The sequence below is a fragment of the Pseudonaja textilis genome, chromosome 1, assembly GCF_049901715.1.
Source record: "Pseudonaja textilis isolate UNSWEBS1 chromosome 1, rPseTex1.2, whole genome shotgun sequence".
NCBI classification, from domain to species: domain Eukaryota; kingdom Metazoa; phylum Chordata; class Lepidosauria; order Squamata; family Elapidae; genus Pseudonaja; species Pseudonaja textilis.
This window is the reverse complement of record NC_141990.1, coordinates 50,122,212-50,139,680: the sequence shown is the minus strand read 5'-3', so window position 1 is coordinate 50,139,680 and position 17,469 is coordinate 50,122,212. Positions and strand designations below refer to the sequence as shown.

General features: G+C 35.3%; 1 protein-coding gene across 2 annotated transcripts in view; it reads left to right on the top strand.

The window, feature by feature from the left end:
- RAB3GAP2 (RAB3 GTPase activating non-catalytic protein subunit 2) overlaps positions 1 to 17,469 on the top strand; it is a 56,198-nt gene that overhangs the window by 22,915 nt on the left and 15,814 nt on the right. For both annotated transcript variants that reach the window (XM_026695735.2, XM_026695736.2), the window contains exons 10-19: positions 3,892 to 4,040; positions 6,634 to 6,713; positions 6,807 to 6,896; positions 8,229 to 8,368; positions 8,779 to 8,995; positions 9,346 to 9,489; positions 10,444 to 10,526; positions 12,855 to 12,919; positions 13,640 to 13,730; positions 15,671 to 15,798. In XM_026695735.2, coding sequence (XP_026551520.2) covers positions 3,892 to 4,040; positions 6,634 to 6,713; positions 6,807 to 6,896; positions 8,229 to 8,368; positions 8,779 to 8,995; positions 9,346 to 9,489; positions 10,444 to 10,526; positions 12,855 to 12,919; positions 13,640 to 13,730; positions 15,671 to 15,798 — 1,187 coding nt within the window. The remainder of the gene's footprint in view (positions 1 to 3,891; positions 4,041 to 6,633; positions 6,714 to 6,806; positions 6,897 to 8,228; positions 8,369 to 8,778; positions 8,996 to 9,345; positions 9,490 to 10,443; positions 10,527 to 12,854; positions 12,920 to 13,639; positions 13,731 to 15,670; positions 15,799 to 17,469) is intronic.

Below are 17,469 nucleotides of genomic sequence, written 5' to 3'. Positions count from 1 at the left end.
GGACCTTAAATCACAGTTAATTAAAGAGAAAAAATTTATGAATAAACTTGATGAGGAATTAGACTATTTTTTAAAAGAAAATAATAATGAGGCAACTACGAAACAGAATATGTGGGATACAATGAAGGCAATAATAAGAGGCATAATGATATCATACATTGCTAAAAGAAATAAAGAAAAATATGCCCAACAAAATAAATTAGAACAAAGAATCAAAGAATTAGAAATTCAGCTGCAAAATACCCCAAAAGATTGCAAATTGAAAAAACAGATGATAATAACTAAACATAAATTAAATTTAATTGAACAAGAAGGAATGGTCTCAAAGTTAAATACAGCCAGACAGATATTTTTTGAACAGGCCAATAAACCAGGAAGGTGGTTGGCCTATAAACTTAAAAAAAAAAAGATTGATCTACCAATTAATAGATGAGAACGGGGATGCCCAACAAGGGATAGAACAGAAAAAAGAAGTTGCATGTAAATTTTTTGAAGATCTTTATAAAAAGAAGGAGGTAAATGAGGATATGATAAGAAACTATTTGGGTATTACTAAAGATAAAATAATTAAGGAGGAGATGAAGGAAATGTTAATTAGAGATATTACGTGGCCCGAGTTAAAAGCAGCAACAGAAAACCAAAAGAACAATAAAACCCCAGGACCCGACGGGATACCAGGGGAACTTTATAAAAAAATAGGAGAACAAATAAGACCTCTTATGGTGGAAGTATATAATGAGGTCCTACTAGCAGCAAGAATGCCGGATTCATGGAAGGAGACATTGATATCGTTGATTCTGAAAGAAGATTCAGATTCACGGCATATACAAAACTATAGACCAATTTCCCTGTTAAATACTGATTATAGAATATTTACTACAATTATAGCAAATAGATTGAAAAAAAACATTGAATGAATGTATACATAAAGATCAAAACGGATTTCTTCCTAATAGACAAATCAGGAATAATTTAAGGATAGTATTAAATGTTTTGGAATACTACGAAGCCCACCCGAAAAAACAAATAGCCCTTGTATTCTTGGATGCACAGAAGGCCTTTGACAATTTAAATTGGCAATTCCTAATTCAACAAATTTACAATATGAATCTAGGCATTAAATTTGAAAACATCGTGACTACAATTTATGATTCACAAAAGGCGAATATTATAATAAATGGAGAGAACACACGCTCAATTAAAATAGAGAAAGGAGTCAGGCAGGGATGTCCATTATCCCCCCTGCTCTTCATATTATCTTTGGAAACATTGCTTGCACGAATTAGACAGAATCCAGGAATAAAAGGACTAAAAATTTAAAAAGAAGAATATAAACTCCAGTCATTTGTGGATGATATGGTATTTTTCATAGAGGAACCAATTGAAACAGGTCAAGAGTTACTGAAAGAGTTAGATCAATTTGGGGAAGTTGCAGGACTTAAAATTAATAGGGAAATTAATAATTAAAAATTTAACAGAAAATTGGAAAGGATAATGGGATTACAAATAGTAAAAAAAGTTAAATACTTAGGAATTAGGTTGACGGCTCAATGCAAAACTCTAATGGAAAATAATTATAATAAATTATTACAGCAAGTTAAAAAAGATTTAGAGATAAGGGTTAAATTGCAAATCTCCTTATTAGGGATTGCCACTATAAAAATGAATATTCTGTCCAAATTTATTTACTTATTCCAAACAATACCAATAAAAATACATAAAAATTACTTCGTGGAACTTAACAAGATAATCACCAAATTTATCTGGCAAGGGAAAAAACCGAGGATAAATCTAAAGGCAGTGCAAGATATGAAGAGCAGGGGAGGTATGGCACTCCCAAATTGGGAATTATACTATAGTGCAGCCTCCTTCCTCTTGTTGAAAGAGTGGGTAAATGTGTCGAATAAAAGGATCTTATTTTTAGAAGGCCATCATTTACAGAGGGGATGGCATGCATTTTTATGGGACATTGGGAAAATTAAGCAGAAGTATTTCCACAGACATATAATTAGAGATTCCTTATTGGCTAATTGGAACAAAATAAAAAAAAATTATTTAAAAATCCCAATTTGGATCTCGACGATGGAGGCGATGATACATCCAAATAATCTAGATCTTAATAAAATGATAAAATACCAAAAGACCTTCTTGATGCGCAAGGAACTTTAAAATCATGGCAAGATCTCCAAGAACAGGGGCTACAAGCAGACTGGTGGGCTTACTTGCAAATTCAAAATAGATATAGCCAGGACAAGAAAAAATTTGGAATTTATACTAAGGCACAACAAATAGATAAAATTTTATTAGGTCCGGATAAAAAAAATATAACTAAATTTTATAATTATTTACTAGAGACGGAATTAGAAGAGGAAGTAGTCAAAGGCAACATGATAGCTTGGAGCAGAGACATAGGATGTAGCATTACATTATTAGAATGGGAAAAAGTTTGGACAAGGAATAATAAAATTACAAGATCAGCAGCATATAAAGAAAATGCCTATAAAATATTTTATAGATGGCATCTCTCACCCTTGAGAATAGCGAAAATGTCTCCTAGTATGAATCCGAATTGCTGGAAATGTAAAAAGAAACAGGGAACATTTTTTCATATGTGGTGGTCCTGCACTGAAGCCCAAAGATACTGGCATAGAATAAAAAAGTGGTTAGAGGAAATAACGGCGGAGCAAATTGAATTAAAACCAGAATTCTTCCTATTGGGGATATTTAATAGACAAATTCCTAAAAATGTCAGATATAGAATACTGCATATTCTTACTGCAGCCAGAATAACCTTTGCACAGTGTTGTAAACAAGCAGATATTCCAACAGAGGAGATGGTTATACAGAAGATAACAGCCTATGCAGAGATGGACAAGTTAACCTTAGCACTTAAAGGAAAAAGAAACATCAGAATATTATAGAAGCTGGGGATGCTGGTATGACTGGATAGAACAAAAATAGAAAATATATTAGTAAATAACGTAAAATGTAAATCATAATTATATATTTGCAATGTATTTGTAAATATATCACCAATATTGATAACAAACAAGGAACCATAGACTGTCGATAGTAGAATTGTTAGTTTTTTAAACATTTTCTTTTTTTCTATTTCTTTTCTTTCTTCTTCTGTGTGTTGTGTTTGTTTGATATTTTGGTTTTGTAATCAATAAAATTTGTTTTTTTTTTAAAAAAACCACTGTTAAAAAAAAAAAGAATATTTGGAGCTTGGAAGCAAAGTGAAGGAATAAAAGGGGTTTCACCTGTTTTCTGTGACTGTGTTTGTTTTGTACCCCACCCTGGGTCATCACAAGGTGATTGATCCCCTTTTGCAACTTGCTTACAAGCAAAGTCAATGGGGAAGACATATTCATTTAACAACCATGACACTAACGTAACGACTGCAATGATTCACTTAATAGCTGTGGCAAGAAAGGTCAACAAATTCACTTTACAGATGATTCATTTAGCAACAGAAATGTTGGGATCAATTGTGATTGTAAGTTGAGGGCTACCTGTATTCTAAATAAAATTTGGTGATGTCATTCTGTATTAGTCCTGATACTATTTTGTTTAAGCTAATATATGAATAATTTAGAATTCAGAATCTCTTTCTTGCTAGGGGCAGTGGGACAAAGTTAGAATATAGTTTTTAACTTCAAAAACCTTCAAAAAATTATGGAGAATGTGTCTTACTTTTGCTATATTAATGAAAGCGTCTGGCTCAACACAACACACTTTTAATTGTATAGTAACTATATAAATAAAATCAATAAATAAATAAAAGTTAGGAATTCTTAAAAGTTTGAACATATTTGGATCAATTCGAGAACAGATGTTAGGATCTTAGAAACTTCTTTTTCAGAGCTTTATTTTCATTATGTCATATAGGTATCATGACTTTATCACCTTTTGATCAGATGAAGACTGCTTCCACTATTGGCGGATTTAATGCAGCTATAAAGAACAATCCTCCTGCTATGTCTCAGTATATTACTGTGGGGTCTAATCCTTTCACTGGATTCTTCTATGCTCTTGAGGTAAAGAACTTGCGCAGCCAATTAGGTATAAAATGCAATGGGCTGGATAAAAGACACACTTCTTTTCCTGTTGATTCTGTTTTATTTTGATGTTCGCTAATAATGGAAAATGAAACTAAGAACAGCTTGCTTTTTAATTAAAAAAACTTTCACCTACATAATGATATTATTGTAAATCAGGATCTGCTGGTTTAGTGACCTAGTTCACAATACAATCCTTCACATAGTTAACAATTGCAGAAACTGAACCCTCTTGTGCCTTCCCCCTTTGCAAAGGTAACTGAACATGAATTTTTGGAGGAAAACCCCCCAAAGAATTTCTGTAGGGTAGAATATAGTGCTCTAGTGCTGAACACACATTTCTCAGGTAAGAAATTTGCCCAGAGGGCCACAGCAGAGGGCAGTATCTACTCAATCTTGGTTAATGTCAGATTTGGGTTTGGATAACACTCAGAGACATGCCTGGAAATTCATATCTGTAGGGTAGATTGAGAAATAGTTCCTAGTAGAAGGCAATAGCAAATAACTTTTGTATAGCTTTCGAGAAAAATATATGGATGCAGTCATCAGGTGTCAACTATGCAGCTTTTAAAAACCTTTTTAACCTTCTTTCATGCTTAGCGTATGTTTTCCTGCCTAAACAACCTTTGCAAGATTCTTATGTAGAATTTATATTGTACTCATAATATATGGTCATGCTTCATTAGCTACAGATTGGAAATTCACATTCCTGTTTTTTTAAAGGAAAAAAGGGAACCAGAGTAATGTCTTTTAAAAAACTCTGCTAAAGTTGTATATAAAGCTTCCTGTATATGTCTTTGATAAATTAATAAAAATTCTTTCCAGTGGATGGAATTGATTACATTTGAAATATTATGCTAAATCTGAAGCATAAAGTTTGGGAACCCACCCTCTGTCCTTTCCAACAGAACTGCAAGGAAAAAGTTGCTGTTAAGGTTTCAAGGCTGAACTTAGTTTAGTCTTAGTTTCAATGAAGTTTTTGAATGGGAAAGGCAGAAATTATGTTGAGATTTGATGAGTCCTTTCTAGATCATCTATCGTCTAATTAGCTTTCAGGTAGACCTTGAATTATGATGGATGGCACTGAATGAAGGGATTTATTGTTCTTGAAATTTAGGCTGTTGTAGTGAATTAAGTTAGGATTCTTGGCAACCAGCTTACACTTACCACGGGTTGCAGCATCTGCAGCGGAGGTGGTATTCAGCAGGTTCTGGACCAGTTCTGGAAAACTGGTAGTGGAAATTTTGAGTAGTTCAGAGAATTGGTAAATACCACCTCTGATTGGAGATTTTACAGTATCCTTCTCCTGCTACGCCCACCAAGCCACGCCCACAGAACCAGTAGTAAAAATTTTTGAATCCCACCACTGATCTGTGGTTATGTGATTGCTATTGCTGACCTTCTGTGTTGGCTTCCCACAATTGAGAAGCCAGCAGGGAAGGTCACAAGTCATTCCAGTAAGTCACCCCCCTCAGTTTTCTTTGGTCACATTCACTGTGCCTTCCTTGGGCTTCTCTGCCGTTACATACAGGAACAACATCCATCAGTGCCTGCCTTCCCTAGGCCTCCCTGTGTTTACACAAACGCATGCACCTTATTTCTTCCTGTGTTCATATACACGTTCCCTGCTTCCTCTTCTTTCTCTGCCCCACACTATGCTGGATCTCCCCCAGTCCCCTGAAGCATCCCCACCCCGGTGCTTCTTACTTGGGACTCCGTCTGCTTTGTGTTTAGCAACCCGCATCTCAAGGTTCACTTAATGATGGCAATCCCAATTGCTGTTGTCACTCACGAACTCCCCACCTCTAGAACTGAACTTTTTGTAGATTTGTGTAAAAGTCCTTACTAATCCCTAATAAAATAAATTATAGGGCTTGTGTATATTCTGCCAATTGATATCTGACTTTCTGAAACATTGTTTTATATATGGTTGATAGGCCTCAAAGTGAACGCTGCTATGGCACACCATAATGCTTCTCTTACCTTCTGTAGAAATGTATACTTCTACCCCTATTATGTCTTCTGCCTCTGGTCAGTTATGTTAGCACTTAGATTTTTATGCTAGGAAATTTGAAAGAGTTGAGCATATTATTCAATAATGCTATTTTTATGTGGGGCTTCTTTTTTTCTTAATCTGTGTAATTCTCTTACACAGTATGGTTATTATATATAGGGAATTGTGAATAGTTGATAATATGAGTTCATATTCTGTAACAATGGCTAGAAGTTACTCCGTACAATTCTTTCCTGCTAAATGAATAATAATAATTTGTAAAGAAAAGAAAATAACATTGACACCATCTACTTTTGTCAAAAACGATAAATTTTTAAACCTGCAAAATTGGAAGCTCCCAAAGCTTTTACTGTATAGTTAGAACATTATCAAAAAATGCAAACAGAGGTTAATTTCTTATTCTGAAACAATATAATTTAGCAGATGAAGCAGGATGAAAATTAGCTATACCGCACAGACAGTTTTATTTCGGTAAACAAGGTTCTCAGAACTGAGGTTAGTTAAAAATTGATTATTTTTCACTATTTATGAACAACAGCATTTTTATCTTCTCTTTAGGGCAGTTCACAGCCATTATTGTCTCATGTTGCTTTCACGGTTGCAAGTAAGCTGACATCTGCATTCTTTAACGCTGCTAGGTAACGTATAATAGATGGAAGATGCAGTCAATTTATTCTTTTTGTGTGTTTCCTTTAAAGTGAAGCTTTTATATTTTATTCTTTGCATTGAAGTGGCTGGCTTGGCTGGAAAAACAAACAGGAAGAAGAGTCTGTGCAGAAGCAGAAACCCAAGGTTGAACCTGCAACTCCTTTACCTGTGAGGCAAGTCTTTTAAGCTATTTTTTCCAGAGAGGTTATGAGATATCTCATTACTAGTGTGGCCATTATTCCCTAAAGATGCTTGAGCCATAACCATATGTGCACAAATTATATACAGACTACAAATATTTCATCTAAGCTATTTAGTGCTACAATAAAGATGTTTCTATTTTCCTCCTGTTGCAGTTATTTATCTTGAAGAGATTCTTCCTATGTAGAAATAGATTGATTAGCATTTTGCTCCTTACTCTGATAGTATAAGGGATTCTTATATTGTTGCAATTTCATTGGAATGCCAGTTAAACCTTAGTGTAACAAAAAGTAAATTTTTGTGTGGAAGAATTGTGAGCTCTGGATAAGCTTGGTAACAAAAAAAAACCTCTCTTCCTGGATTCAGAAATAAACATCCTAAAGGATGCTTGGTTTTGAGTAAACTACATTTGGCTGGGTTCTCAAAGGCTTAACCATTAATTGGGTTTACAGATCATAAAGTCTAAGAAAAAGCCAAAGAAGCTAGGATTATAGTTTACCAGAAATGTATGTATTGTTTATTTTGTATGTTTTACGCTTGCCCCTATTTGATTGTCTTAGAATTCTAACCCAAACCTCCAAATTTCTATAAGCCTAAAATTTGGCTTTGAAAGATAACACTGCCCATAAATGGTTGCCGTGATTTCCCAGGCTAGTCAACAGCCCTGTAATTTTCCCCAACCTGATATAAAACAGCTGGGCCCTCTTTAGGTTTTTGGGGCTGCCAGTTGCTGAGGCAAATGTGATATTATTTCCAAAGAAGTGCTGTGATATTTCACAGGAGAACTATCAACAGAAACAATCTAAAAGACACACAGCTCTTTGTGCATCATAACTGTTTTAGGTGTGATGCCACAAAAGTTCATGAAATAGTAAAATTTATTAAAATTTACTAAGGCACTGAATTGTATTTTGTGAACTCCCATTAGCAAATATTAACGGTTATATGAACTCTTGCATATTGTGGCAGGTGAAATGCAGTAAGTTTTCTAAATTAGAGCTTTTCTATAAATGTTAAGGGTTCTTGAAATTTTAGTTTACTGCTAATCAATATGAAATAGTAATATTGTTAAAACTTATGTACTTTGAAAGAATCATCCAAATACGAAAGAATTGTTTGCGTTGGATTGAATGTAATACAATATATCTTGATTGAAGAAAACTGATTTTCTACAAAAATTAGTCCTGAATGAATTAAAATAATAGACAACTATATATTTACTGATTTTCTAAACATATTACTTTTAGTAATCGGGGAGTCAAATTTAGAGATCATTTTCTACATTTGGTTTTATTTGACTGTAGGTTTGGAATCCCTGATTCTCGTCGACATGGAGAAAGGATATGTTTGTCACCATGTAATACTTTGGCAGCAATTACTGATGATTTTGGAAGGATTCTTCTATTGGATGTTGCAAGAGGTCTTTCTGTTCGTATGTGGAAAGGTACCTTTTAGCATCTTTTAATAGGTTTGGAGGAGTAAACAATGGTCACTTATCCATTTGAGAGAAAATATTTCAGTTTTAGATATGAATTTATGAATTTTGGTGTTTAAAATATCAGATATTCAAATTTACAAAGGACTGTGAAGCGTAAAGATCAGCTCTGGAATAGTAACATTGCAGTATAATATTGAATTCTCATATATTTTGTTTATACACAGATACGATTATTACTAGCCTGAATCAATACACTCAGGATAAAAATATCTCCATTTGCAGACTATAAATTGTAATTGATTACAGTGGTCCAATGGTTTTTTCTAACTCCCTTCCTCACTCTTAGTCCAGCAATATAACTAGCCACTATATCCAAATATATCTAGAATCTTAACCCGTTTATCCTTCATGCACAGGCTATCGTGATGCACAGGTTGGTTGGATTCAGATTGCAGAAGACCTACATGAAAGGGAATCTATAAAGATAGACTTTTCTCCAGCTAGTACCCCTCAGGGACCAAGCAGAGTGGCTCAGTTCCTTGTGATTTACGCTCCTAGGAGAGGAATTTTGGAAGTATGGAGTACCCAACAAGGTCCAAGAGTTGGAGCCTTCAATGTAGGAAAACACTGCAGGTAAGACATTTTTGGTAATGGAGGAAATTTTAAAATGTAAGGCAGAATAATCACCAGAAAAATAATTGAAATTAAGCTCATAAAAATGTTTTCATTCGGGGATCTATTTGCTAGCTATATGCTTTATGCAAGCACAGAACAGAAAAAATTAAAGATGTGAGATAATAATTTTAAATCTGCAAGCAAACTGACCATCTGCATTTACCCAGGAATTGTCCTATATAATATGAGATTTGTGCATTGTGTTTATTTATGAGATTGAAATATTTGATATTTTAAAGCCTTATAGTCATGTACAGAAGTATATGTTGATTATTATGTTTTTATTATATCTTTCAACCCATATTTAGATTGCTTTATCCTGGCTATAAAATAATGGGGTTGAACAGCGTAACAAGTCAGGGTTGGCAGCCTCAGACTTATCAGATCTGCCTTATTGATCCAATATCAGGAACAGTAAAAACAGTTCACGTACCTTTCCATTTAGCCCTGAGGTAAGACTTCTTGAGCTTTACATTACATGGTTGAACTAAGTCAATTTTATGAAATGAATTATAAAGTTTTTTTAAAAAAATATTGGATAATCTAACACATTCAGTTTCTAGTTCTGAGATACACTACGATTTTTTTTCTAGCTAATTCACTTTTTTCTAGCAAATTCACCTGTAATAACAGCACATTCCAAAAAGCCAGATTTCCCCCCTTGTAATAACTATTTAATTACTAAAACAACAGTAAAGAATTCCCACCATCTTGCTTTCACACACTTTTGCTCATAATATTTCTTGAAATATGCATTTGTATTAAGTAGAGCCTCTGACTTATCTAGTGAAAAGTGATACAATTTTCTCTGAATACCAGTTGAACCTAGCCCTCTTGGTGAGCTACGTTCACCAACTGTGATGAGGGAGGTTATCAGTTGACAATTTCTTTTAATTGGTTATTTGAAGGGGGTGTACTCTCCTTTTTCATGAGCTGTCCCCAAGGTCCGGGTGGTCCATTCTCGTCACCAGCCATTGGTGAGGGAGAGTAAGGCCCCCTTGCTTCATGCTGCTTGCCATGTTTTATATTTATCTTTTATTAATTTTATGTAATTTCTTTGATTGTGGCGAGCTCCCAGATGTATTGAAAGTTAGGCAGGCACATAAGTTTAATAAATGGTTATGGTTCATCACATAGTTAGGTATTGAGACTGGATTTCATCTACCTGTCAAATCATTATTATATGCACAACAATGTAAACTCACAGCTACCTCATATGCATCCGTTTCTGCCTAAGACAAGTGGGGGTAGCCTGACAGGTGTTTTTGATATTTCATAGCCACAGATTGACTTGTTCAGTAATGTTGGCAGAGGAATCAGTGCAATGACAAATTATTATTTTTCCATAGCAGTTTCATATATACTGTTGCAGACAAATAATTGTGTATATTTTTAATATTTTCCAGTGACAAGAAGAGTGAGCGAGCAAAGGATATGCATCTATTGAAGAAATTGGCGGCTTTGCTGAAAGCTAAAACATTAAATTTGGGTAGGTTTTGTCTTTGTTTCTATTCAAGGTCATAACACTGGTGTCTTTTTAAAGGTCATGAATATGACAAGACTACAGTTTTATTTAAGGTGATTGAACCTAATTTAGTGTCATGTAGTTGAATGAAATGCTGTGTCTCCTGTGCAAAAAGTATAAACGTCAATACTTTATACAGTTGGGCCTAATTTTGTGGTAGCCAGCAAGTATAATTGCAGCCTGTATAATGAATTCAGTTTTGACAACTGTCATCTTAGAATGGCATGATAAAATGTATAATTTCCCAATATAATTGGGAAATGTTTAAATACTAAATCTTTCAAATTACAATATTTCTAAAATTGCATTTAGTTTAACATTACTTTGTCAATGCAACAGCGGAAAATCAAGTCCTAGGTTATTTGATAGACTGCTTTAAAAGCGTTTGCTGCCATGGTAGGATGTTTGTGTCATATATGTATGTGTTTCCAGACCTTGTGCACAATCTCAAAGATCAGGTGATAATCTAGGAGAAACTTTGCACAGCTTTTTATTGTATACCAGTTGCACACATTTCTGGATCAAGACGCTTTGCTCATGGTCCCTCATGCCTTGCTGACCTCTCAGATGGACTGTCAGATGTAATATACCTTACGTGGGTCTGCCCTTGAAGAAAAGTCTTCAGCTGTGTAGTTTTGATTTTTTAAATATTATTAATTAAATTATAATATTATTAATTTTATTATAATATTAATTTATTAATATTTCCTACTTATTATGTAAGTTATATAACTTGTAACATCATCTTATTGGAGAGATGGGCAGTCTAAAATTTGAATGAATGAATGAATGAATGAATAATAAATAATAAATCTGGAAGCTTCAGCTGATGGAAAATGCAGTTGTGCAGGCACTTATGTGCGCTTCTAGAACAGCATGTTACAGCTTAGCTCCGTGAGTTGCATTGGATGCCAGTCTTCTATTTGCGGTAATTAATGCAGAATTAGTCTTGAGTTTCTTTCTCATGTTTCCTGCCTACCTCCACCCCGGTGCCCCACACCTAAGTCTTTCTTTGTTTTCCTTCCCTATCTATCTTCCTCCATCCTCCATCTCTTCAAATTTGAGTTGGCATTCCATCACTGCATGTTTTCTAAAGCTGACCTTATAGGGTTGTTATTGTGGGGAAAGTAGGAGGAGGGAATATACATAGTCCTTGAATCACAACCATTTGTTTAGTGACCAAAGTTACAACAGCACTGAAAAAAGTGACTTATGACCGTTTTTCACACTTAATGACTATTGTAGCATCCCTATGGTCACGTAATCAAAATTGGGATAGTTGGCGGCTGGCGTGTCTTTATGACAGTTGCTGTGTCCTGGAGTCATGTGATCACTTTTTATGACCTTCTGACAAGCAAAGCCATTGGGGAAGCCAGATTCACTTAACAACCGTGTTACTAACAAATGCAGTGCTTCACTTAATTGTGGCAAGAAAGTTCATAAAATGAGCCCAAACCTATTTAACTCTCTTGCTTAGTAAATGGAAATTTTGGGCTCCGTTGTGGTCCTCAGTCGAGCACTACCTGTATTACATATGTTCACTGCCTTGAGTTACTTATAAAGTAATAAAGATGGGATTAAAAAAAACTAATATAATGATAATATAAGTCTACATTATGGAAGTTTATTTATTTAGCATATGGCAAATGCATGGAACTTATAGTGGTTCAAATGTTAATGTCCAGTCCACCCAGCCATTCGAGGACAGGGTGGACTATGTTGAAAAAAATCAGACATTGGGCCGGTGTAAGCTCTTGATGGACATTCAGACACAATGTGGAAGTATAACTGGTGTTTTGAACCATCAGTTATTAGTAAATTTCTTTCTCGAGAGTTCGCTTGCCTATTTTCTTACTTTCCTGTGCCAGTCTTTGTGGTAGTTTTGACCACAGTTCTATGACTTCAATGTAGCGAACCTTCCTGGAGCCTGTGGTAAAGTTGGGGCAGCTAACTTCTCAAAGCAGTCAGGGTGCTGGAGAAACACATTTCAACCAACCACTTGAGAAAAGAAGATTAGAAGAAACACAGACTATTTTACTTGGTGTTAGCTGGATTGGAGCATATACTGACTTGTCTGCAGTGCAAATAGATAAAAATCATCATGACATCCTGTGACACAGCAGAAAAACCAGGAATTTCAAGTTTACGCCAGTCAGAAGTAGCTGGCTGTAAAGTATTTGGCCTTAAGCAAATAATATTCTGTTCCCAATTATTTACGAGAGGAAGAACTTGAATATAGAACCTCCTGTCTCAATGATTTTTTGAAACGATATTTATTATCTTTCTTTCCAGATACGATTGAGGTTGAAGTAAAGGAATTAATACTGGATGTTAAATATCCTGCTACTAAAAAACAGGTAATTAGGAAACGCATTATTTGGCAGAGTAATCTGCTTTATACCTGCAAATTAATGGTTAATTCTCTGTTAAAATTTGTTCTGAACTCCATTTTATATTGGTGATTAGAGTGTTTTGCTAGGAGATTTTAGCTTCAAATTCTTGTCCTCCTCGGTGTTGGCAGGAAGGAATTTAACAATACTTTCTGGTAGAAAGGCAGAATACTGTACACACATTGTAATTATTTAAATTGGAAGAGAGAGTATAAGAAAGGGAGCTGCTCTCTTTTCTGTCACCATGAGGTTCGATGGTGGTGAGTCTTGGTTTTCTTTCCTGCTTGTTATAGATTAGCCCTCAGCAGCTACTGTACATGTGCTACCTGAAGGAGGACTGCATGACATAAAATTATTTAAAAATAATTTCAAACTGGATTTACTTAACAACACAGTTTCTGTGTTTACACAGTGCTCAAATCTGGTTTGTAAAGTATGACCATTTCTGTAGTAAGACAGATCATAAACAAAGGACTCATTTCATTGGCATTTCATATTTTTCTCTTTATAGCTCCATGTCTTCTAGGGGCTACTGTAGGAGCAGCAAAGTTTCCAGCTCAAGAGATACTATAGTTAAGCAATATAGAAACATATGATTTATACCAGTATGTAAACTATTACTTGGTTTTATTTTTAAAAATAACAGCATGAAGTTTGAAAGTCTGCATTATATTTTACTACTGATAGGCTTTAGAAAGCGTCCTGGCAAATGAGAGTTTGCCGTTCTCTTTTCTGATGAACATCACACAAACATTGACGGAGACCTTAAAAAATCAGGGTAAGTGAACATTTCTTTTCTGACTGCCTTTTAATGTCACAAGAGGAAATACAGAATAAGAATTCAATTATGCTTCCTTGAAAGAATATGATAGTCATTGATAATACTGTTGGTCTTGTTTCTGCTGTTACCAGGTAGCTAATTGAGTTTCATTTGAAGGAACCAAGTACAATTCTTTATAAAACTATACCATACCTAGGCATTTTATGGCCCATGGGCCACATCCGGCTCTTTGGCTATCTCTGTGTGGCCTGTGGCATTGGTGTTGGCAGGGGAACGTTGGTATTGGGAACACAGTATTGGGGATGTGGTGGCTTCAGGGGACAGGAGAGTGGTGGGATGGGATGGTGGACGTGGCAGCCCTCCACAAGAGTCCCAGTTTTTCATTGGCCCTTTGGGAAAATTGGTTGCCCTCTCCTGAACTGTACTACAGCATTTTAGAGATTCCCTCCCTTAGAGAGAATAAGGAAATGCAGTAGTATATGGCAGAAACATTTCAGAATCAATTCTTTCCCCTTCAGGGATTGTTTTCATATCATTCAAAAATAAGAATCGCTCACTGGAAACATAATGTAATGTGTTGTTTAAAATGAATGATTGTATCAAATATTTTCATAAGTATATCATTGGAGATTTGCTTGTATTCTTCCTTTGAAGTTTATGTCAGATAAATTCATTGTAACATCCATTATAATCAGGGGTGGGATTCAACTGGTGTTACTACCAGTTCGGTGACTACGTTTTGCACCTTATGCGTGCTATGCATGCGTGTAAAAATACCTTAAGCTGTGCTGCTCGGACAGCTGAAAAGTGCAGCGCAGCATTTGAAAAGCCACTTTTTTCCTGCTTTTTCAACCTCGGCTGTGCCGCGCAAAGCAGCTGAGGTTGAAAAAGCAGGAAATAAAGCACATGTAAGAGCCCGGGCGGGCAGGTGGGCCAAACAGCAGCAAACACAGAACTGGTTCGGTGTCTGCTGCTCTTCAGAGCTACCGGTTCTATAGAGCCGGGCAGAACTGGTAGCATCCCAGCTCTGATTATAATGTTCTGTGTGGCATCATCCTTCCTTTAATCTGTGTTGAGGAAAAGCTCTTGTCATCTTTATGTTCTTCCACCTCCAGTCTTGCTGTCATCCATATTTTTTCATATCAAGGTCTTTTGAACTAGTAATAGAGGGAGGGAAGGTATCCAGAGTGACAATATTAGTCATCTGTTTGAGGTGAGAGACCAATGTTTCAATAGTAAGGACAGTTGTGCCCGTTAGAAATTCCACCAGGGAATTCTGGCAAACAGTTACAATTTTTAGATAGGACCCTAAAGCAGATAAAACCTGCAAGGCAGTCCAAGGATCATGATTTGGTTCCAACGTATAAAATAAGAAATCGAGACAACAGAGTTAATGATATTGATGAAGATAAGGCCACACTTCTTGTTCAAAAGGCTGGAGTTGCTTCAGTAGGAAAAAGTACAGTAAAAATATGAAATTTTTCAAATGAAAATCTGGAGGGCTCTTAACAATTGTGGATTGAATGTTCATTTTTCAACACTGGGAGGCAAATCATTTGTTGAGATGGCGACTATGGAAATAAAATAAAGAAAGAAAGAATGAGGAGGAGGAGGCAGCTTTGTAGGAAATTCATCTTGCAGATGAGTATTATAAGCTGGAGAATTCATAGAAACATCTTCCTTAGATACTTCTTCTTATGAGCTTTTAAATGATGCTTTTTGTTTGGTTTGGATTTGATTTCAACTGCCTGTTTTGCCTGTAGACAAAACCTATCCAGGATTTAACTTGATGAAATGGTATCTTCTTGCCAGCTGTTGTACACTGAAAATACCATACTTAGAAGGCTGTATAATGAAGCTGCAGAAAGGTTTAACAGCTCAGATGCACATTCATTGAGACTAATGGGCATTATTTTCCTTTCTGTCACTTTGTCTAGAGATGGATTATATTGATGAAGGGCTGTTACAGTTCTGTACAAATAAATTAAAACTGCTGCAGCTTCATGAGTCAGTCAGCAATCTAAATTCTCAGAATATACAGCCTGAGACAGAGCCATCTGATAATGTGAGTACTGTGAAACTTTGATTTTATGAAAAGCAAAACTGCCTTGAAATGCAGACGTGTGTGTAAGAGAAAAATTTAAAAAACCGTACAGCCCTTTTTTAAAAATAAAAATATATTTATGGTATGTAAGAGTGATATGCATTTATGGACTTTGTGAGCACAATGGAGTCTTCCCCCTGCAGGTAAGAAGACAATATTTGTAGGTCAGTGTTGAACTGTTCAGTTCTTAGTGCTTTCTAAGCTTGGTTGTTTGCTTGCAGATATTTCATTACTCAACTAGGTCATGAGGAAAGGAAAAAATAAAACCTTGCCCTTTAAGGAATAGGCAAAGTTCTTTCCTTTTGTGGATTCAAATTTCCCGGCTGGGAGAAATGCAAAATGATTTGGTCAGCTGCTTGGAAGTCAGAATCAGTTTATTAATAGGAAGGCAGGTAAGAAATCTCACAGAGTTCCTAGGATTAATCTAATAAGTGAGTAGAAAAACCTCTCTTTTATACACTTTAGGTTCTTTGATTTGTAGGTGTGAATCTTGGAAGATTTTGATTTGTGTATGTTGAATTTCTGTCTCTTTGGGATCTCTTCCTGGGATCTTGGTTTTATGGTCCTGATCCTTTGTAGCTGCTTGTCTGCTATCATGTTTCCTTCCCGCCATGCTTTTTGGTTTGCCTTTCACAAGTTTTTATAACTTGCCATCTATTTGATTTCTATGGGAAAGGATCTTAGCTAGTTTGTACGGTTTTTTTTCTCTGTATCTCATGCCTGTAATTTTCTCCTTCCTTTGTTGTGAAAAGTAAGATGTCTCCAGCTATTTTAATAGCCCTACTTCACAAAGGGTGGGAGCTGTTTCCCTAGAAGAGGGGGGAATCGTACTTCCAACAGTCATATCATCAAAGCTTCCTGTAGCACTAATCAAGTTCAGTTATAAAATCTCTGCAAGCAAAAGGCCAAACGATTTCCACAGTCTTCCTGCTCCTTTTTGAACTTACTATTCTGAAATTGGAACTGACAATATTCTGTATTAAGGAGATATTTTATCAAAAAATTGGCATCTTAATTGTGTTGGTGTTTAACATGTCAATCTTAGGGAAGTACCAAGCCTTGCTTTATATATTGTGCATATATTTTTGTAGGCATAAAATGATAAAATGAGGATAAAAATTAATGGCTCTAGAATTGGGCAGTAGTAGGTCAGTGTAATATACTTTTTGTGGTAAACTCTATTTGTTATGAGATCTTCCTTTGCTTTTCATAAAATTATATGAAATAAGTTCTATGATGCTGATTTCAATAGCCTTCTTGAGAAAACCTTTGACATACGACTAGAATTAAATTGGTTCTGTTAGTATTCTAGGTTACTTCCATCTATGTATCCAGTTCAAATGGGTAGCTACATATTTGAAATGTGAGCTACACCAGATGTCCAAGCAAACATTTTTAGAAATATCAATACATTTAATTGTTGCATGAAATAAATTCAGTGTGAGTAAGATCCTCTCAATATTTTCTGCGATGGTACAAGGGATATTGGGAAAAATATGCTGAACCCTGCAACATAACAACTACTTAGCAAAACATCTTAAATACAAATTTATTATCAGAGAAATTGTGATGAATGAATGTGAGACCAGTTTCAAGGGTAAATCTGATTTTCTCTTTATTTATGTTTTATTG